Here is a 21043-nt window from a genome sequence, read left to right on the forward strand (position 1 = left end):
TAAAGTATCTGGACCTGGAGCTGCAGATGAGATTGGAGCTAGTCTGGACTGCTGATGATCAGGATCAACCTGCTTGCACCGCCTGTGATAAACCCTCAACTCCTGATCCCGCTGACCACTCTCACCATTACAACTTTCCCTCAACTCCTGATCCCTCTGACCACCCTCACCATTGCGGTTCTCATCACCCAATGGAATAGGTAAAGGAACTGCCCCACTCTCACTGCTCTCCCCCTGAAGACAAGAACTCAAACCCCCTTAGAACTCTAAGAACAACTTTAAAACAAAACTGATATGCTAGGGAAAGTTAGGGTTTTAATCAGTCCTGAAAGGAAGCAATTCAGTCGCACAATCCAAACTGTATAGATGAGCTTGCAGTAATAAGAAACCCTAGAAGCTGATCGGACCTACCAATCAACTTAAGAGTAGCTCTAGGTAGATCACAGGGTTCAGTCAACCCTATTGAACAGGAAAGTTGTTGGAGGAAACAGGAAAGTTGGGTGTTAAGCCTGTTGACACACCTATTGAACAGAATCACATGATCAGTGCAAAAGGTGGAGAGCCTCTTAAAGATAAAGCTATGTTCTAGTGGTTAGTTGGAAAACTTCTCTATCTTTATCTCACACGGCCAGACATTAGCAATGTAGTCAGTGTTGTTAGTCACTATATGCACTCTCCTAGAGCCACTCACCTACTTGTTGTTGAGGGGATATTGGCATATTTGAAGAGGTGTACTATTTAAGGATAATAATCACATGAAGACAGAAGTTTGCACAGATGCTGATTGGGCTGGGGGTGTTGATGATAGGTCTACCTCTAGATATTGTGCTTTTGTAGGAAGTAATCTTGTCTCCTGGAGGAGTAAGAAACAAAATGTTGTTTCTCATTTCAGTGCTAAAGCTGAATATAGGTCCATGGCAAATGGTGTGGCTGAAATACTATGGCTGAAATCACTGTTTGAAGAGTTGGGTATTGCCGATGAGAAACCCCTAATGCTGTATTGTGATAATCGAACTGCTATTAATATAGCCCATAATCCGGTACAACATGACAGAACTAAGCATATTAAAGTGGATCGACATTTTATTAGAGAAAGGGTTGCATCTCAAGAAGTATGTCTTCCATATATCACCTCCAACATGCAGTTTGCAGACCTTCTCACCAAGGTTGTTTCAAAGAAGTTAGAAGCGGATCTATTCAAGTTGGGAATGACAAACATCTATTATCAACTTGAGGGGGAGTGTAGAGAACACTGATGTGGTCCCCACTGTACTGTACTTGTATGACTGTAGTTAGTAGTTAGTTGGTAGTTATTTCAATTTATAATTATTAGTGTTATTAGTCTTTTATTTTTGCCATGTAAGCAGTAAGGGTAATTCAGCCCTTTTACTTTTATTTGAGAATTAATATAAATGGTAAGAGAGGGGTGGCAATTGATTGATCCTCTCCTTTTCTAAATCTCTCCTTTGAATTCTTCTTCTCTTCTTCTCCTCTTCTCCTCTTCTCCTTTCTCAATCTTTCTTGTTAATTGAACACTAAAATCTAGGACTGATTGTTGTCCTATTCGACTATAGGTTCAAACTTATGTCTCTTGGAATTGGGAATATGGACATAGCAAGTGCAACCGAAGACACGTAAAGGAATGGAGAAAACCTCAACACTAGGAAAGGGGACTCCAAAAGGAGACTTTAACCCCAAGACTCGGGAAGGCATACGGTTAATAAGATAAGTGGTTGTTAAAATTGCATCACCCCAAAACTTCATAGGAACATGGGTAGCAAAATTAATACTCCTTGCAACTTCCACAATATGTCTATTTTTCTTCTCTGCTATTTCATTTTGTTGTGGAGTACGGGCACAAGAACTCTGATGGAAAACCCCAAATTTCTCAAGGTAGGAGGTAAGGTCCTCAAAATATTTGTTAGTATTATTTGATCGGAATATTTTGATGCAGTTATCAAATTGAGGGAGTATATATTTATGGAACTATTGCACAAGTTTAGGCACTTCAGCACGAGAGCACATAAGGTAAATCCAGGTATATCATAAAAAATCATCAATAAACATGATGAAATATCTATAGCCACCCATACAAGGTAAATGGTAAGGCCCTCACACATCAGAATGAACAATATTAAAAGGATAGTATCTTTTATTACTTGAAAGATAAGTGTTCTTTCAATGTTTTGAGAACTCACAAGACTCACAACGTAGACTTGACAGACTTATTCCTTTAAATATTTTTTGGAAACAATTGACTCAGTGAAGAGAAAGACAAATGGCCCAAACGACTATGACATAACATAATACGATTAGTGGACTTTGAAATAAACGTACTTTTTTGAGGTTTTACTTGGCTCTACTCAAGCATGTCTAACAGATAGATCTCATTTGCCTCATGGTCACTCCCTATCACCTGAGGTTTCATGTCTTGAAAAACACAATATGAAGGAAAAAAGGTCGCACTGCAATTCAGGGATTTAGTTAAATTACTAATTGGAAGCAAATTGGTATTAAGTTTAGGTATGTGGAGAATAGATGGTAAGGTTAGGGCATGTGAGGTCTTAATGTCTCCCTTTCCTGTGATAGGGGCAAGGGAGCCATTAGCAAGGGATATTTTGATCCTATCAGAATGGAGTTGATAAGAGGTGAATAAATGTGAAGTACTAGTTATATGATTAGAGGCACCAAAATCAATTATCTAAAGGATTTTATGATTACTTGAAATAGTAGCATGATTTGTAGTGGCACGAATAGCTGAGTGTGCATATATAGAGGAAGGAACTATCTTTGAAGAAGTAGATGTTATAGTAGTAGACTCTAAATGACTGTTTATTCGACCATACTTCTCATACTCAGCCCTGGCGGCTATAAGTTGCTCTCCCACTGATTTCTCACCACTTTGTCCCCGTTCATTCTGTAAGGAGATGGCTACATTTGCATTTCCACCTTTTCCATTCTCAATCCTCTTTACACTATTTCCATTCTTGAGTTTGGCAGGAATGAGTTATGGATGTAGCTTCCAACAGGTGTTTTTAGTATGTTTAGGTTTCTTGTAGTATTCACAGATAACATTTTTTTTCCTAGTGTTGACCTTCGACTTCATCTCGGCATTAGCATAATGATGAACCAGTAGCTCTATAGACTTAACCTGTTTTCTGCTCTCCCCACTACTCATCGTAGCATAAGCCTGAGACAAAGTCACCTCATCCTTTGCCAAAAGATTGTGCTCACAATATCATACTCCGGGTTGAGCCTGGTGAGGAATTCAAAGGCCTGATTTCTCTCCACCAACTTCCTATGTGTTTCTACATCCTTTGTGCAACCCCAAACAATAGTCTACATCAAATCAATCTCCTATTACAGAGGTTTCAGCATGGAGAAGTAAATGGCTAAGGGATTCTCCCCTGTCTTAGATTATCCACATCATTCTTCAATTTGTAGGCCCGAGCAACATTCAAACTTTGGGAATAGGTTGTTCCAACTTTAATAAAGTGGGGAAAAGTGAAGAAAAGGATAGAAGAAAGAAAGAGAAGAAGATAGGAAGAGAAAGGGAAGGGAAAGAGAAGAATAGGAGAAGAAAAGAGGGAAGGCAAGAAAGGAGAAATTTGTTCTATTTTCCTTACTGTCGACCCATGTTGTATTAACATTCTATTAAGGCTGAAATGACTACAATACCCTTAGGAAAATTACGGCAGATATAAGAGAGAAAGAATAACATGAAAATGGCAATGCTGCCCTTGTTAACTACCAACAGTTCTGATACTCCTCAAGCTGGAGCATATATATCATAAAGTTCCAGCTTGTTACAAATAAAGTCCATCCTTGAGCAACCCACACTTTTAGTAAAAATATCAGCTACTTGGTCTTCAGATTTAACATAGGGTGTAGCAACCTCTCCATTTGTCACTCTCTCTCACGAAATGGCAATCAACTTCAATGTGTTTAGTCCTTTCATGAAACACTGGATTAGAGGCAATATGTGTTGCAGTTTGGTTGTCACAAAACAATTTAATGGGTTGACAAATTGTGATGTTCATCTCCCAAAGAAGATGCTTCAAACAGACTAGCTCATAGGTAGCATAGGCCATTGCCCTGTATTCAGCTTCAACGCTACTCCTAGCAACTACATTCTGCTTCTTGCTCTTCCTGTCCATCGGAGACCCTGCCCAATCTGCATCTGAGTACCCTACCAGAGACATATCTCCCCCTTTCTTATACAAAAGCCCTCGACCAAGAGCACCTTTTAGATATTTCAACACCCTCATAACACCATCCCAATGAGCAATGTTGGATTCTGCATGAATTGACTGAGGACTTCAGCATTAAAGGAGATGTCAGGCCTAGTGATGGTAAGATAGATCAACTTGCCAACTAGTCTCCGATACTTTGTAGGGTCTTCTAATGGCTCCCCCTGACTACCAGTCATCTTCACATTGGGATCCATGGGAGTTTCAACTGGCTTGGATCCTAACAACCCAGTTTCATCCAACATATCTAAAACATACTTTCTTTGTGACAGAGAGATTCCCCACTTCGATCGAGCTACCTCAATTTCAAGAAAGTACTTCAAGGTTCCTAGATCTTTAGTTTGAAAGTGTTGCTGTAGGAACTGTTTCAACTCACCAATTCCATGTGTATCATTGCCAGTGAGAACAATATCATCAACTCACCAATTCCATGTGTATCTTTACTAAAACATAGAGTGATCAACACTGCATTATTTTCTTTGATGAATAATAGTAAATTTTATTAGTTCAAAAGCTGATTTAGAGTTGTGAATTCATACAACATCCCAGGGAGAGGCGCGAGCTGCAGCCCCTCCTTGAATCTTACAAGTAAACTAGGAAAGAAATACAAGAATCACAACTGAGCCCAAAACAATTCTTCCCGATTTACCCTTGCTTAGCTAACACATCGGACAAAGTATTTGCTTATCTCCCCACCCACTATAAAGAGACCAACATATTCCTTGTCAACCAACTGAATTTTTTCGTTTCATTCTTGTAGCGCCATATAGCATCTTCAGGATTTTTCAACCAGCCCACCACCACTTTGGAATCTCCTTTAATTACTAGATGCTATACCCCCAGTTGGTTTGCAAATTGCACCCCTTGTACATCAGCTAATAGCTCTGCCCTGATGGAGTCCCCAACTCCTAAAGGACCCAAGTAGAGCAACATAATCTCTTCCTTCTCATTTCTCAAGACACCCCCCATTCCGGATAATCCTGGGTTACCCATGCTACTTCCATCAAAGTTAAGCTTCAATAAGCCTTTAGATGGAGGAGACCAGCTTGTAATTGACTTATCCTTTAAGGGTGAACACCTTGCTACTGCTGACCAGTTTCTCCAAAGGTCATTAAAGGAGAATTGATGAAAGATTTCTAAAGTCTTCAACCAAAGTATTGCCTTATGCAACACACAGTCTTTCAATTCCTGACTCCTCATTTCCTTTTCTTGAAAGATTCTTGCATTCCTTTCTTCCCAAAGAGTCCAAATCAGGGCAACACGAGCACTTATCCACATAATTCTCCCTCTTTTGTAGGCTTCAAGCCAAAATCTTGCACCACACTACTGAAACGACCGAACCATGCCTGCGGTGATTGCTTTAGTCCATAGATAGCCTTCTTCAATCGACACACCTTTCCTGACTCCCCCTGAGCAACATACTCAGGAGGTTTCTCCATATATACCTCCTCTTGAAAATCACCATGGAGAAATGCATTTTTGACATCAAACTGAAATAGGCGCCAAGCAAAGTGGGCAGCTAAAGAAATGAGCACTCGTACAAAACCTATTTTAGCCCTAGGAGAGAAGGTTTCTGAATAGTCCACACCATAGGTCCGAGTATACCCCTTTGCAACAAGTCGAGCTTTAAACCGCTCAGTACTACCATCTTGACGGTGTTTAACTGTATATATCCATTGACAACCAACAGCCTGCTTCCCAGGTGGTAAAGAAGTGAGATCCTAAGTATTATTGGATTGAAGAGCATGAAATTCTTCATCCATTGCCTTCTTCCAATTAAGAAATGAGAGGGCTTCCTGTAGAGAACACGATAGAGAAACAGAGGATGGAAGGGAAATGAAACGTTGATGTGAGGGAGACAAGTGAGCAAAGGAGACATACTGATAAAGGGGGTGATCTGTGCAAGTACACTTACCTTTACGAAGGGCATTAGGAAGATCAAGATTTGAGGATGGTGATCAATCAATGGCAAAGACTCTGGTGGCATGTCAGAAGCTGGAGCTGGATCAACTACTGGCAACAATTCTGGTTGTCTATCACATCTAGACTACACTCTATAAATAGATGGTCGAATAGGCTCCTCCAGTTAAGGGAATAAAGACATCACTAGATTCAGAGGGAAGAGGAATAGAAGGAGAAGGTTCACGTCCAGAGAAATAGGGTAAACTCTCAAAGAAGGTAACATCCGGAGCAACAAAAGCTTTTCGTAAAACAGGGTCATAGCATTTGTAACCTTTTTGAGTACGAGAGTAACCAAGAAAAACACATCTAATAGCTCTGGAGTCAAGTTTATCATGGCTTGGACCCAATTTGTGAACAAAACACACACAACCAAACACACGAGGAGGAAGAGAGAAAGGCAAGGTGGAAGGAAACAAGATAGAGAAAGGTGACTCGCCGTCTAAGACTGAAGAAGGCATACGGTTTATGAGAAAACAAGAGGTGAGAACTGCATCACTCCAATAGATTTTAGGAACTGACATTTGAATTAACAAGGTTTGAGCAATTTCAATCACATGGCGATTTTTTTCTCCGCCACACCATTTTGTTGAGGAGTGTGTGAACATGAGGACTGATGTATAATACCATGAAATAAGATTGAAAATTATTATGAAAGTATTCCTTGGCATTATCTGAATGAAACACTTTAATGCATATACCAAGCAGATTCCTTATCTCAGCATGAAAAGATAGAAAAATAGAAAACAATTCTTAACGAACCTCCATTAAGTAAATCCATGTCGTTCTTGAATAGTCATCAATAAATGTTATGAAATATCTGAATCCATTATAAGATGACACACGATTAGGACCCCAAACATCTGAGTGGACTAAAGCAAAAGGACTCAAGACTCTCTTATCATCCTTAGGAACGAAAGACACTCTATGATGTTTACTCAATTGACATGACTCACAATCTAGCCGACTTACAGACTCCAAGGTTGGGACTTTCTTTTTCAAAACATGCAGAGAAGGATGACCAAAGCGACAATGCCATTGATGTGGTGTAAGAGAGGAATGAAGAGCCTTTTGAGGACCATGGTCATCTAAGTAGTATAGTCGTCCAACTTCACAACCACCACCAATCGTCTTCCCCATCTTGAGATCCTGAAAGACACAATATGAAGGATAAAATGTTACTAAACAATGACGGGTTTGAGTAAGCTTATAGACAAGAGACGAAAGGGAAACTTGGGAACATAAAATACTGAGCGTAAACTAAGGTCAAAACCAAGAGACACATTACTAGTACTAGTAATAGCAGAAGAAGAACCATTAGCTAAGGTAACAGTTTGAGAGGCAGAAGGTGGTGACAATGACACAAACATATCTGAGGAGCCAGTCATGTGGTATGAAGCTCCAGTCATTTGGGCATTCTCTTGTACCCATTCATTGTACCATTTTGATTCACTTTTCAATGGACCCTCCTTGATGTACATCAACTTGCCTCTTGCAATGAGAGATACCTCAACCGACTTGGCCCACGGGACATAATTAGTACCATTGAGTTTAACCGTAGTTAATTGAGAAGTCATGAAATCTGATTGCACAACTATTGTAGGTTTAGTGCTACCATTTGATGAAGCCATGAGTGAGAGGAGACCACTGATTTGTCACTTAGGCAAACTGTCAAACAGCTAGTATGCAACTACTATAATACACCTTTTTCTTTAGGAAAAAACACCAAAAATCATCAGCCCTCTACTTTAGGAACACTTGGGAAAGATTGCATATTTACCAAAAGGTGTCACCACAACACAAACCACTACAAAATCACCATACATTGAAGAACACCTACCTCACAACTCGAAACATCACAAAGCTGCCCTCTTTGAACTACTGAATAGAGGGCTTTTAGAAAAACACCACCAACTCACACAACATTGCAACTTGAGGCATTAAAGCCTCTTTTCCAAGTGGGCAATCAGTCCTCTTAAGTCCTTTTCCTTTCCAACAAAGAATAGAGAATATTCTCTATTCTTGGGGCACAAAAAGTTGGGACGTGAACAGTGCCACGAATAGTAGAGTCGACCTCAAGGCTCTGATACCATGTTCCAACTTTAATAAAGTGAGGAAAAAGTGAAGAAAATGATAGAAGAAAGAAAGAAAAGAAGATAGGAAGAGAAAGGGAAGGGAAAGAGAAGAATAGGAGAAGAAAAGAGGGAAGACAAGAAAGGAGAAATCTGTTCTATTCTCTTTACTGTCGACCCAGGTTGTATTAACATTATATTAAGGCTGAAATGATTACAATACCCTTAGGAAAATTACAGCAGATATAAGAGAGAAAGAATAACATGAAAATGGCAATACTACCCTTGTTAACTACTTCTAACAATTCTGACATAGGTTTCCATGACATTATCCCATGCTTCCTTTGTAGTTTTCATCCATAGGTAGTGTTGACTAATATGTGGCTGCATAGAATTCAGTAACCAACCCATTACTGTGTAGTTTTCCTGTATCCACCTTTCATAGGTAGGGTCATCTTTTTCCAGTTTCTTCTTGCTTTCAGTAATGTAACCCCATTTCCCTCTACTACACACATTTATTTTAATTGATTGAGACCAAGCTAAATAATTGGTTCCATCCAAGTCACTACCCCCAATAGAGTCTCCACTGGCCCCCATGTCCAAACCCGAAATTTGTGGGATATTTGGTTTCTCCTCCAATATGCTCCATTGAGTGAACACTTGAATAAAAGAACCAGAAATGCTGTGTTTTCTGATGTAATTTAGAGAGAAGAAGAGAAGTCAACTTAGATTCGAAGAGAAGAAGAGAGAAGAGAAGAAAGAAGAGAAAGGGTGCGGATAGAATAATTCTGGACGCCCCACTAAATCTTATTTATATTCATGACTTTACAAGAAGAAGAATTACTCTAATACCCCTACTTAAAACAAAAGAAAATAAATATGGCTCAACCAGCCCAACTACCATAATTGTAACATAAAGGAAATAAACAATAAAATAAATTGTAGGGTTGGGACCACACACACTAATAGTCTATCAACTATCTCTACGCTTCCCCTCAAGTTGGGAGTTTATTCATCATTCCCAACTTGTGTAAATTTGACTCCAACTTGATTTTTGCGATTTTTTTTAGTAAAGAGATCAGCTAGTTGCATGTCTAAGGCAATATAGAGAAGACACACTTCTTGAGATGCAACTCGCTCTCAGATAAAATGTCTATCCACCTCAATATGTTTAGTCTTGTCATGCTGTATTGGATTGTGGGCAATGTTAATTGCAACTTGATTATCACAATACAACATCAGAGGTTTTTCATAGTCAACCCCCAGCTCATCAAGTAAAGATCTCAGCCATAACACTTTTGCAACACCATTGGCCATGGACCTGTATTCAGATTCAGCACTGGAGCAAGCAACAACATTTTGTTTCTTGCTTCTCCAAGAAGCAAGGTTTCCCCTTACAAATGCACAATACCCGTAGGTAGATCTTCTGTCATCAATACATCCAGCCCAATCAACATCTTTATATACACTAACAACATATGAAATATCTGGTCGTGTTAGGAAAAGATAAAGAAGTTTCCCAACCAAACTTTGGTACATAGCCTTGTCTTCAAGAAGTTCAAGTTCTCCACCTTTTGCACATATTTTATGGTTCAACTCAATGGGTGTTTCAGTAGGATTTACTCATAACTTTCCAATTTCTTCCAATAACTCAAGAACATACTTTCTTTGAGAGATAAAAATGGCATGCTTAGATCGAGCTACCTCAATCCCTAGGAAATAGTGCAATTCCCCCAAGTCTCTTCACTTTAAATTCATTGTGAAGATGCTGCTTAAGAGAGTCAATCTCACTAATATCACTTCTCGTTACTACAATGTCATCCACATAGACAACAAATAAGGTCAAGGAGGAGTCTGTCTTAAGCTATATAAAGCTTAGGGGGTAACTCCATGTACACCTCCTCTTGCAAATCTCCATTGAGAAATGCATTCTTGACATCCATCTAAAACAGTGGCCATGAGAAATTTGCAACAATAGATAGTAGGACTCTGATAGTGTTCATCTTGGCAACTACCAACTGGTGCAAAGGTTTCCATATAGTCTATGCCATAAGTTTGTGTGAATACCTTTGCAACCAATCTGGCCTTATATCTCTCTACAAAACTGTTAGCATTATATTTCCCTGTAAACACCCATCTACACCCAACAGGTTTCTTCCTCTCAGGTTGGTCAACTAGTTCCCAAGTATTGTTCTTAACAAGAGCATCCATCTCTACTTTCATCGCATCCTTCCACTCAGGTATCAATAGAGCTTCTTGCAATGTTCTAGGTATAGGAATAGCAACAATAGATGCCAGGAAAGATCTATAGGATTCTAAGAGACAATCATAAGAAAGAAACTGGGAGATACAATGAGCAATGGATGAAGTACAATGGCACTTCCCTTTACGAATTGCAATTGGGAGATCAAGGTCCTCTGAAGGAGGAGGCTGAGGCTCAACAGTGTTAGGCAAAGTATTTGCAACAGTGGGCTCAACAGTGGGAGTAGTGCTTCGATTTGGAGTTGTAGAAGGTGTTGGGATCGGCCTGGATTGCTGAGGATGGGAATCAACCTGCCTCCACTATTGTTTGTGATACACTCTCAACTCCCTACACTTTTGATAACCCTCTTCATGACACTCCCCCTCAATGATTGGAATAGTTAATGGAACTTTTAGGGCTAAAGTATGATATGCTGTAGCTCTTGTACCCAAGGATTGAAATATTGACACGATACGTCCGATACGGGGCGTATTGTATCGGTATTGTTAGTGTCCAACACGAGATACACTACAGCTGGAGATGTATCCTGCCAGTCATGCGTATCGGGCCAATATGGGTGTGTATCGGTCCGTATTGTACTGTATTGATACATATCGATACAGACCAATATGCTACCTGCAAAACACGAACGTGCATGCGCATACTCATTTACTGAAAAAGAAATTTGCAAGATTCGAACCTGCTCCAAAGATAAAGGAGAGATTAACGTTTGCACCTGCAAGCCACAACACCACTCCATCTTTTGTGTTTATGAATAAATGATTACAAGCTTTATTTCTTTATTACTTAAATGCAATTCAAATAAATAATACATATTATGGTTAACTCCAACTAAAAATTAAAAAGGTAATACTTAAAAATCAGTATTTTATAAAGTAATAGAAATAAATAATTATCAAATCCACATTTATATCAAAATATCATTTGAATCTCAAAAAAATTATAAAAATATAATATTAATAAGAGAGTAATTATTTTAGTACTTAAAATTTATAAATTTGCACATGATATATATATATATATTAATTTACATTACATAAAATCTAATTTATTATTTAGAAAATAAAAACATTGTTTACAAAATATTCAAGAATATAATCTTAAATTGAATCTACCAAATATACTAATCTACATTTATACCAAAAATATTTTTAATTAGAAAATTATAGGAATAAAAATATAATAATGGAATAATCATTTTAAAAGTTAAAAATTATGAATTTTCATATGATATGTATCTTAGAAATTTTAATAGATTTGATATATTTTAAGTTGAGATTATACATTTTGTAAATTATTAATGGATATTTAATTTACATAGATAATTTAATATTTAGTTGACCTCTTTGTTAATGTAAGAAAGTAAAAATAGTAAAATAAAAAATAACTGATATAATAATTAAAATATAATAGGAAAATATGTTTTGCATTTTGGACTCTTGATTGATACATTATCAATAAAATTCTATGATATTTATCCATCATATTATATTAATTGTAATATATTTTTTTTCATATACACCATTAAAATGTACATTTTGTATTTATTTATACATTATTTATGGTTATTTGACCTTCAATTTAATATTATTAATGTATTATGAAAATTTTATGTGTTTCCCTAGCGTATCTATATTTTTTCGTCCATACCATGTGTTTCCAAAGCGTATCCATATCCGTATCTATATCCAAGTTGTCTGATACGATACTCGATACCGATACTTTAATCCTTGCTTGTACCTGAGTGAGAAAAGGCTGAAGTGGGAGTAGCAGATGTAGTAGCCGAAGGCTGAGATGATGATCTAGAAATACTAGCTTCATTCTCTAAGGTTGAGATGTAGTAGCTCAAGGCAGCCCGGACAGCAGCCAAGGCATCTAAGGATATGGTCCTTGTGTTGGAAGTGGATGCCCTGTTTGTAATAGCTACCACATTAGCACTTCCCTTCTTGTTTCCGAGTCTCACTGGCATCAGGTGGGGATGAAACTTCCAACAAGTGTCCCTGGTATGTTTTGCCCATAAGTAGTTTCAGCTGATGTGAGGCTGCATAGAGTTGCATAGACAAGTCATCACCAAATAGTTCTCTTGAACTCATTTGGGATGTGATATGTCATCCTTGGCTAGCTTCTGTGTCCCCAGTCACATAACCTAAGTTACCTCTACCTCCAATGGCCATCATTGTTGATTGGGCCCATTCCAAGTAATTGGTTCCATCAAACCTAACAGTGGTTTGATATGTCATCCTTGAAAGGAATTTTCAGTCATGCTAATAGTCCCTAAAAGTCCTTCCCCTTGAGTTTTCAACTCACTTCCAGCCTTCTCTATTCTGTGTAGAGCACTAACAGATCAAGACTTCAAGAAAATAACCCAAAAAGAACTTCTTTTATGTTGAAACCCTAAGGAATTGAAAGAAAAACAACCCAGAACTTATTCACAGCTAGGAACAGTCATCAAGAACTGGTTCTCAGCTGATAGTCACCTTCCAAGAAAGCATCCACAGTCAATAATCAACTCCCCAGTTCATCATCAATTTGAAAATCAGTCTTTGAGTCCCAAAAACTGATCGTAGGGCTTTTTAAAAGGGAGAAAACAGCAGGGGAGACAAAGGTTTATCAACCTCTGCTCATAGAGAGGCTTAAAATACTTCTAACCAAGATCGACCTTACTAAAGATTGTACCTTTCCCAGAAGAACACTGGTTGCCACCTCAATTGAAACCCTAGTCTTGGTCTCACCTGTTTTCTCTGATTCTTCTTGGTTACCGGGCAATCTCCAAGAATCTTTCAATTCCTTGGGCAGTCTCCAATACTCCAGCAACCTCCAAGAGCCAGGCACTACTACAGAAAATCCAGTTCTAAAGAGTTCTCATGCAGCCGACCAGATCAAGCTCACTTGAGAACCCTAATCTTTCTTCACCTTGGTCTGATACCAACTTGAATAAAAGAACCAGAAAAGACTGTTTTCTGATGTAATTTAGAGAGAAGAAGAAGAGAAGTCAACCTAGATTCAAAGAGAAGAAGAAGAGAGAAGAGAGAAGAGAAGAAAGATGAGAAAGGGTCAAAGGGTGCGGATAGAATAATTCTGGCCGCCCCACTAAATCTTATTTATATTCATGACTTTACAAGAAGAAGAATTACTCTAATACCCCTACTTAAAACAAAAGAAAATAAATATGGCCCAACCGGCCCAACTACCATAACTGTAACATAAAGGTAATAAACAGTCAAATAAAGTGTGGGGCTGGAACCACACACACTAATAGTCTATCAATTATCTCTACATGAACAAATGCAAAAAAAATCAAATTAGGGTTTTACTAAGCTAGATTTGCTATTCCAAGTAAAGAATAGCTCTTCAACCACCTAAAACTAGGGTTTCATAGGACCCGATAGGATGGGAGGAGAGAAACTTAAATTGCTCCTTAATAGAAATCAAAGAGATTCCCTTTGATCCCCAAGCACCAACTTCAAAGTGTTTCTAGGACTTGTAACATGATTTCTCCAGTTATCTAGGGTTTTCGGGAAAAATCTCCAAGAACCTGCCTTGGGCTTCAACTAAGGATGAAAAACTCCACAAAAACTCTCCAAAAACCCTTCTAATTGGGCTACATAAGCTGTTGATTGATCAGTCGATCAATTCTCCATACACACTGTGTATGGGCTAAGAAAGGAGAAAGATGTTAAAAGTGAGAACCTCCTCTGATACCAAGTTGTGAAACATGCATGCAATAATTCAGCAAATATAGAAAAAGAAAAGAAAAGGAAATGTTTCAGCAGAGGTTTTTGGAAGGGAAGGGAGTAGAGAAGAGAAGAGTTTGATCCTTTTTCTCTCTAGCACAAGGTTCAAAGTATGGGAAATGCAATTGGTATCGGAGAGACAATTTTAAGAGGTGTGTCAAGATACACTTAGGATACACATGGATATGGACAAAAAATTAAGATACACATGGATACACTAAGAAATTCATATAAATCTTAAAAAACTATATTAATTACAATAAAAATGAGTTTTATACGACTATAAATAAGCTATTTAAACATAAAAAGCATATTTCAATGATTTATGCAAACTGTGAAATATCGAGACATAATTGGAAACTGCTGAAAAATGATGAAAGAAGTAAAATGTTTGTTTATGCACACACACCATAGTTCTTAAAGAATCAATATAATTTTTATTAATATTTATTAATTTTTTAGAAAATAAGGCTGATTGGCAAATTGGACTGGTTGGACCATGACTAGATTGGGTAAAAAATTGGCCAAAACTACTGACCTGACTAGTCAAACTAGAAAACAAGTGAATCAGTCTCGATTTTAGAAAACCAACTGATTTTTTTTTTAATTATTTTAGCACATTAATGCGAACTTCTAAAGGCCATAACTTTTCGCTCAAATGTCCTATCAGGGTGACCTTTGTTTTTATTTTGGGTAACTTTTCGATATAGGTGCCTTATAAAAAATTGAAATTAAAATAAAAAATATATGTTATAGAAGAATATAATTATATATTTTGAATACATTATAATCCAAACATTGATATTTATTATATATATATATATATTTTAATAATGAATTTTAGCTTTTATTGATAGTCATCCACTAAAAAGCTAGTTTAATTTAGAATTAAAATACATATTTATATGCCAAACACTTTGGGTATGGCATAGTGGTGGACTTGTAGTCATTACAAGCTAATGACTAGGGTACACATCCCTTTGTCCCTTATTTGTGATTTTTAATAGGAAAGTTAGAGGCATGTCAAATTTAAATTCGAATTTGAACATTACCTTAAATGCACTATTTAATTTGCCTTTAATAGCGTGTAATTAAATGTGATAATTAATTAAGAGTATTAAATTTGAATTTGGAAAGTTACTAAAATTGAGGGAGAAAAAGGGAAATTAAATTTGATACTTCAAATTTGCCAAATTAAACAAGAGAAAGAAGAATATTAAATTCAAATTGTATCGATCGATACATGTAGTGTATCAAGCCGTATCGGGCTTGTATCAACCGATACAAACCCAAAATGATTTGATACAAGCCCGTATTGGACTGATACTATTGAAAACAAATGAAACATACAAATTCTGTATGTTCCGTGTATCGGATCCTCAACGAAACGCATTGCGAAATTTTAAACCTTGCTCTAGGCCCTCAAGATGCCTTTTATTCTCTTAATTCTAAATTGAGAACAATTCCCTGAATGCCCTTAATGGGGCAGCCAGCACTAAAGAAATAATAAAACAAAACAAAAGAGGCCCATAACTAAAAGAACATAAACTTAAAACATAACTTAAAAGATAAAGATTAATCTGAACCCGAATTCGTTAATGGTGCTGGATATCTGAGTTTGATTCAATTTATAGGTCTGAGAACTTAACAAATTATTAACAGGAAAAAAAGAACAGTCTATACAAAGAAAAACAAAAAATCAAATGAAGTAATATAAAAATGGGGATATACATGTCTTTTTAAAAAATAATCCAATTCGAAAATCCGATGGGGATATTCGAATCTGGCAATATAGGATCAAATTCAAATTTGAATTGGATCATGATCTGGTCCATGTTCAGAGGGTGCTCCTGCACTCATGCACGCCAGTAAAAAGAACTTGCATTGCAGCCCAGGGGAGCCCACCTAGCTATTATCCAGTATCCATTATGAGGGGAGCTAGGATCTTTCGGGTCTGTTGGAAGGAAAGAATGAAAGCACACCACAGATACAAGACTTTTTTCACCAGTTTCTCAATCTCCACTTTGTTAAAACATTTCAACCTGTCATTGGCTTCTTCTATGTGATAAAGTTATTTGGTATACATTCATTCCTAGAAGATCTAGTTCTTTCGTTTCTGACACAGGTTTCTTGAACATGTAACAGGTGATTGAAAGAATAAATTGGATGGCAGATCGATCAGAGAAAGGCCTTTCTCAAAGTGGAGGTATTATGGTAAATTATATATATAGGTAATTTCTATCCATGAATATCAACTTTTTTGTTTTTGATAATTTCATCCCTGTTCTACCTAATACATAAAATCATGAAGTACTAAATTATGAAAGGGTGTAAATGAGCAAGCTAGCTTGGCCTGAGCCTGAGCCAAGTGGGGTGAGCTTGGTTCTGTTTAAACTCAGCTCTTTGGATGATAATGTTTTGTGCAATTAATATGTTGACATAATAAATATACGTACTACAATATCTTATTATTTTATTTTGGGTTATTATCTAAAATTCCCCTTCACTTTTTCCCATTTCTCTTAAACTTACCCTGACTTTTAAGACTTCCAAGATCCTCCCTGTCAAAGAATTTTGTTATCTAAAACTCATCTTCCATCAGGTCACTGTTAATTAACAGAACTGCAGCTAGGCCATTAATTATTTTTGATGATCAAACTAACCCTGATCCTTTGTTAAATAACCATTTAGAAAAGAAAACAGGTAAAAAAATTATTCTTTTATCCTCTCCAATCCAAAGGCCCCAAGCCCATTTGGTCGAAGAGATGAACACCCAAATCTTAAATGGAGAGCTAGTATAGTAAATTTCATTGTCACACAATTTTTGTTCATGACAAATTCAAACGGAGGGGCTGTATAGTAAACATGTAAAAATTATTCATCTCCTGATGGTAGATCTCTGACAGGTTTGAAGAGTTGGTGTAGCTTTAAGAGAGAGGGAAAAGTGGAGGGGAGTTTTAGATAATAACCATTTTCTTTTTTTAATGGACATTGATATTTATGGGTTCTATAATGGGGTTGCAATGGATCTAATATCAAAATATTAAGTAAACAAACGGAGCTCAAACTCGAAATAAAGAAGCCTGAGCTCAGCTATTCCTTCATGAAACCAGACCAAGTTGGGGAAGTCTCAGCTTATTTACACTTTACATCTCTGCTACGGGTGTTTATCAGTGGAGCTGCTATACATGGATGGAACCTGTGGGTTGGCCTGCAGCAATGAGTCCCGTCTTCTCAACTCATTCAATTCATTCCACCAGAAATACCTCCACCAAATCTGATAAACCTCAATGGGTTGCTGCATTGACTTTGAACAACGGTTTGTTAGGTCCTTGGTAACCTTCCATATGGTGTGATGAATTAGATGATTATGTTCATGTGATGGTTTCAGTGCTGCTTATAGTTCATCCTCCAATATTCAATGGAATCCTAAATATCAATCTCTGAAAGTTTTCCAGATAGATGACATGGATGACATGCAAATGATACATATTGGAAAATTTTACAGGCTAGACAAAATTGAGGAGAATGCTCAGTCATATTTTGCCACAGGGAGTATCCAGGCTTCATCTGATCTTCGCCGTTATCTTCAGGTAATCTCTTTATGAAAAAAAGCTTTCCTGCACCTCTAGGTCAATGAGAAATCCCATTCTCTAACGTTTGAATCAGAGGCGCAAAGGTAAATATGTAATTTTGTTTTCTCATTTATTGCTTATTACAAAAAAAAAAAAAGCTTTCCTGCACCTCTAGGTCAATGAGAAATCCCGTTCTCTACTTGCGTATGGATCCTAACAAAATCATCCCCACCTCCCCCATTTCGTTTGTATCTTTCTTTTGCAGCCCGAGAAGGAACATGAAGAGAAAACAACATAGTAGGAGTGTAGAGAGAATTCAGCAATTATTTCAGTTAGATTTGACATTGGTGAATGGGCTATAAGGTATATGTATATATTAACGATGAGAATTCAATATATATATATATATAGAGAGAGAGAGAGAGAGGAGCAATGCTAAATATGTAATTTTGTTTTCTCATTTAATGCTTACTAGTAATTAAGTACATGCGTTGCATACAATGAATTTTTATTCATATTAATTATTTGAATTTCAGATATATCATAGATAGAAATTGAAAATTAACAAAAGTAATAATACGATTAAAGATAAACTTAAATATTTATTATTCAATTATGACATCATGGGTTTTTTTGAAAGGTTAGATCAATGACTCACATCTAGATGAGAAAATAATTTTGTTTTTGGATTAATTTTAAATTAAGGAATATTATAGTTGGAGCTGGTTGTACATTTAAAATTAGGTTACAAGTTGGTCCATAAACCAACAAAACTCTAACAATCTACATTTCAAATTATAAAAACATTCGCCATGCCATTGGAGGTTTTTGTGGCTATTACTAACATGTGACTCTTAATGTTGAGTGATTAGAAAAAAAAAGTTTTTAGTTTTTCTCTCTCTCTCTCTCACACACACACATTCATCTTTATCTTCTCAATGACTATGTGATTTGAAAATAAATAAAAATGGTTTTTGGTTTCTATATTTACGTTCTCTATATCAATTTCTCTCATTCTCTCTCTAGTTATCGTTTTCCCTCAATCTCTCTTGTTCTCTTTTTCGATTGATCTTTCATTCTCCCTTAATTTCTATCATTCTCCCTCAGTTCCTCTCCCACTCCTCTAGTTTTTTTTTTTTTTTTTTTTTTTTTACATACTTATATGGTATTAATCAGATTGTATAAAAGAACATAAGACTAACTTGGTATGGTTCAAAAATTATTACACCAATTTAATAAAAATTCACAAGAACCTCTTAGTTATAAAATTTACACCAATTGGAGAACAATAGAGATTAATGAATAAGGAAATATTGATCGAGAGGAAGAGTGAGAGAGACTAATGAGAAAGATTGAGGGAGAACAATAGAGAGAGAGAGGTTTTGATTTGGCTATAGATCGGAGTTGAGAGAGTGGGAGAGACAGAGGGAGCGGGATATAGAGATGACTGTGAGAGTGAGAAGCACATAAGCCTCCAATGTGTTAAGTTTTTTGATGTGTCCAATATGGACTAAGAGTCCTATGTTGGCAACAAGCACATAAGCCTCCAATGACATGGCGAAGGTTTTTATAATTTGAAATGTAGAGCCGATTGTCAGAGTTTTGTTGGTTTTTGGACCAACTTGCAACCCAATTTTAAATATACAATCGACTTTGACTATAGTTTTCCCTTTGGAATTATATATTTCATTTATATTATATAAAATATTTTTTATTTATCACACTTAATTGTTTGTTTATGGTATCATTCCACTCAAACCATTAACCCACCATCTAAAAAAAATTGTTTGATTTTTAGGTTAACATTAAATTTTGTATTACATTTCCATCATTGATAAAATAATTTCTTATGTATAAAACTTTTTTTTTTGTTTAATATAATAAATGCACAATGTTAAAGATGTACTCAATATTTTATTTTTTTATAAATATATAACATTAGATATGTGCTCAAAATTTTCTCTCTTTTTTTTTTTAACTTTTTGTGATTCTTTGTATTTTCTATTATTAAAAATTTTATTATTTGACTATGATATCATTTCATTTCTAGATAGATTTTGAATTTGACATTCCATTTTCATTATTAATAAAAATATTTCTTACATTTCATAGTTGTTTATTTTAATTTTTATTATTTAATTATGATATTATTTATTAATCTATTTGACCCCAAATGGTCGAATTGCTTACCCGCCATTGAGTGGGAAGAAAACGGTTTTGTTTTCAAATTACTTTTCACAATATTTATTTTTATATTATTAAAATTAATATTATGGATTTAATCACAAGAATTTAATGATGAAAAAGATAAATCTTAAATATATGATTTAATTAGAGAGAATAGGAAAACATTTTTATTTCCAATTGATTTTAAATTTTACATTCAATTTCCATCATTAATAAAAACATTTCTTATTTATCATACTTATTATTGTTTAATATGTACATTAAAAATGTTCCCAAATTTTTTAATTTTATTATTTAATCATGGCAACATGGATTAACCCATTTAACTCAAAATGATTTAATTTCTTATCACCACCTAGATGAAAATACTATTTTTGCTAGGCAGATTTTAAAAGTATATGCTTTTATGTTATTGGAATTATTGATTTATTAAGTATGGATTTAATTAATAGAACTTCATGATGAGAAGAAACAAAAAATGACTTAAATATATGATTCAATGAACATGAATGTAAGTTAATAGCTTAATTTTGGATTTAATGAGAGAGAATTGAATGCATTGATATTGATGTAGCACAATCCGGTCACTCCTAGCTGGCGCTCACGTGACTCCTGAGAGGTACCTGAGAAGATAGGTAAAAGGAAGAACTCCCGAGGGGTTTCCCGACGGGAACGCTCCGATGCTTAAGTTAGTATTGTGTGCAAGAAGCGAAAGGAGAACGAAGGCTAAGAGTGAGGATAATGCGTTATCACTATGTTCAGGAGATCGAAGATTCAAGAAGCAGTTTTCCTTCTACCCTGAGGGCTTTTATAGGAACATTCACATTAGGCCGGACATAACCGCCACTGGGCTCCTGCCACAGCCGTTACTTGCCAGGGCTGCGCGGGTGGCCGTTGTAGTGTACGCTTCGCCCGAATGAGTGACACGTTTCCAAAGTGGCAGGCATGCCTTTGCCTGTCGAGAGATGTGGACGCAGACTGTCGAAAGGATTGGGACTGCGCC

The 21043-nt window shown here is 36.3% G+C and overlaps 1 protein-coding gene across 2 annotated transcripts in view; it reads left to right on the forward strand.

Annotated features, from left to right (window-relative positions):
• Positions 1-18374, forward strand: part of LOC148875277 (malonyl-CoA decarboxylase family protein) — a 34229-nt gene extending 15855 nt beyond the window's left edge. Inside the window, exons 14-17 of one of the 2 annotated variants that reach the window (XR_016105075.1) lie at positions 1575-2028; positions 16424-16509; positions 17787-17871; positions 18119-18374. Coding sequence is in view for 1 of the 2 variants with exons in the window: in XM_088964851.1 (XP_088820977.1) it covers positions 16424-16509; positions 17787-17871; positions 18119-18151 (204 nt within the window). In the remaining variant the exon portion in view is untranslated. The remainder of the gene's footprint in view (positions 1-1574; positions 2029-16423; positions 16510-17786; positions 17872-18118) is intronic. The other variant, XM_088964851.1, reaches the window with a different exon arrangement.
• The last annotated feature ends 2669 nt before the right edge of the window (positions 18375-21043 follow it).

The sequence above is a fragment of the Nelumbo lutea genome, chromosome 1 (assembly GCF_056320005.1).
Source record: "Nelumbo lutea isolate HS-2025 chromosome 1, American lotus-T2T, whole genome shotgun sequence".
Taxonomy (NCBI): Eukaryota; Viridiplantae; Streptophyta; class Magnoliopsida; order Proteales; family Nelumbonaceae; genus Nelumbo; species Nelumbo lutea.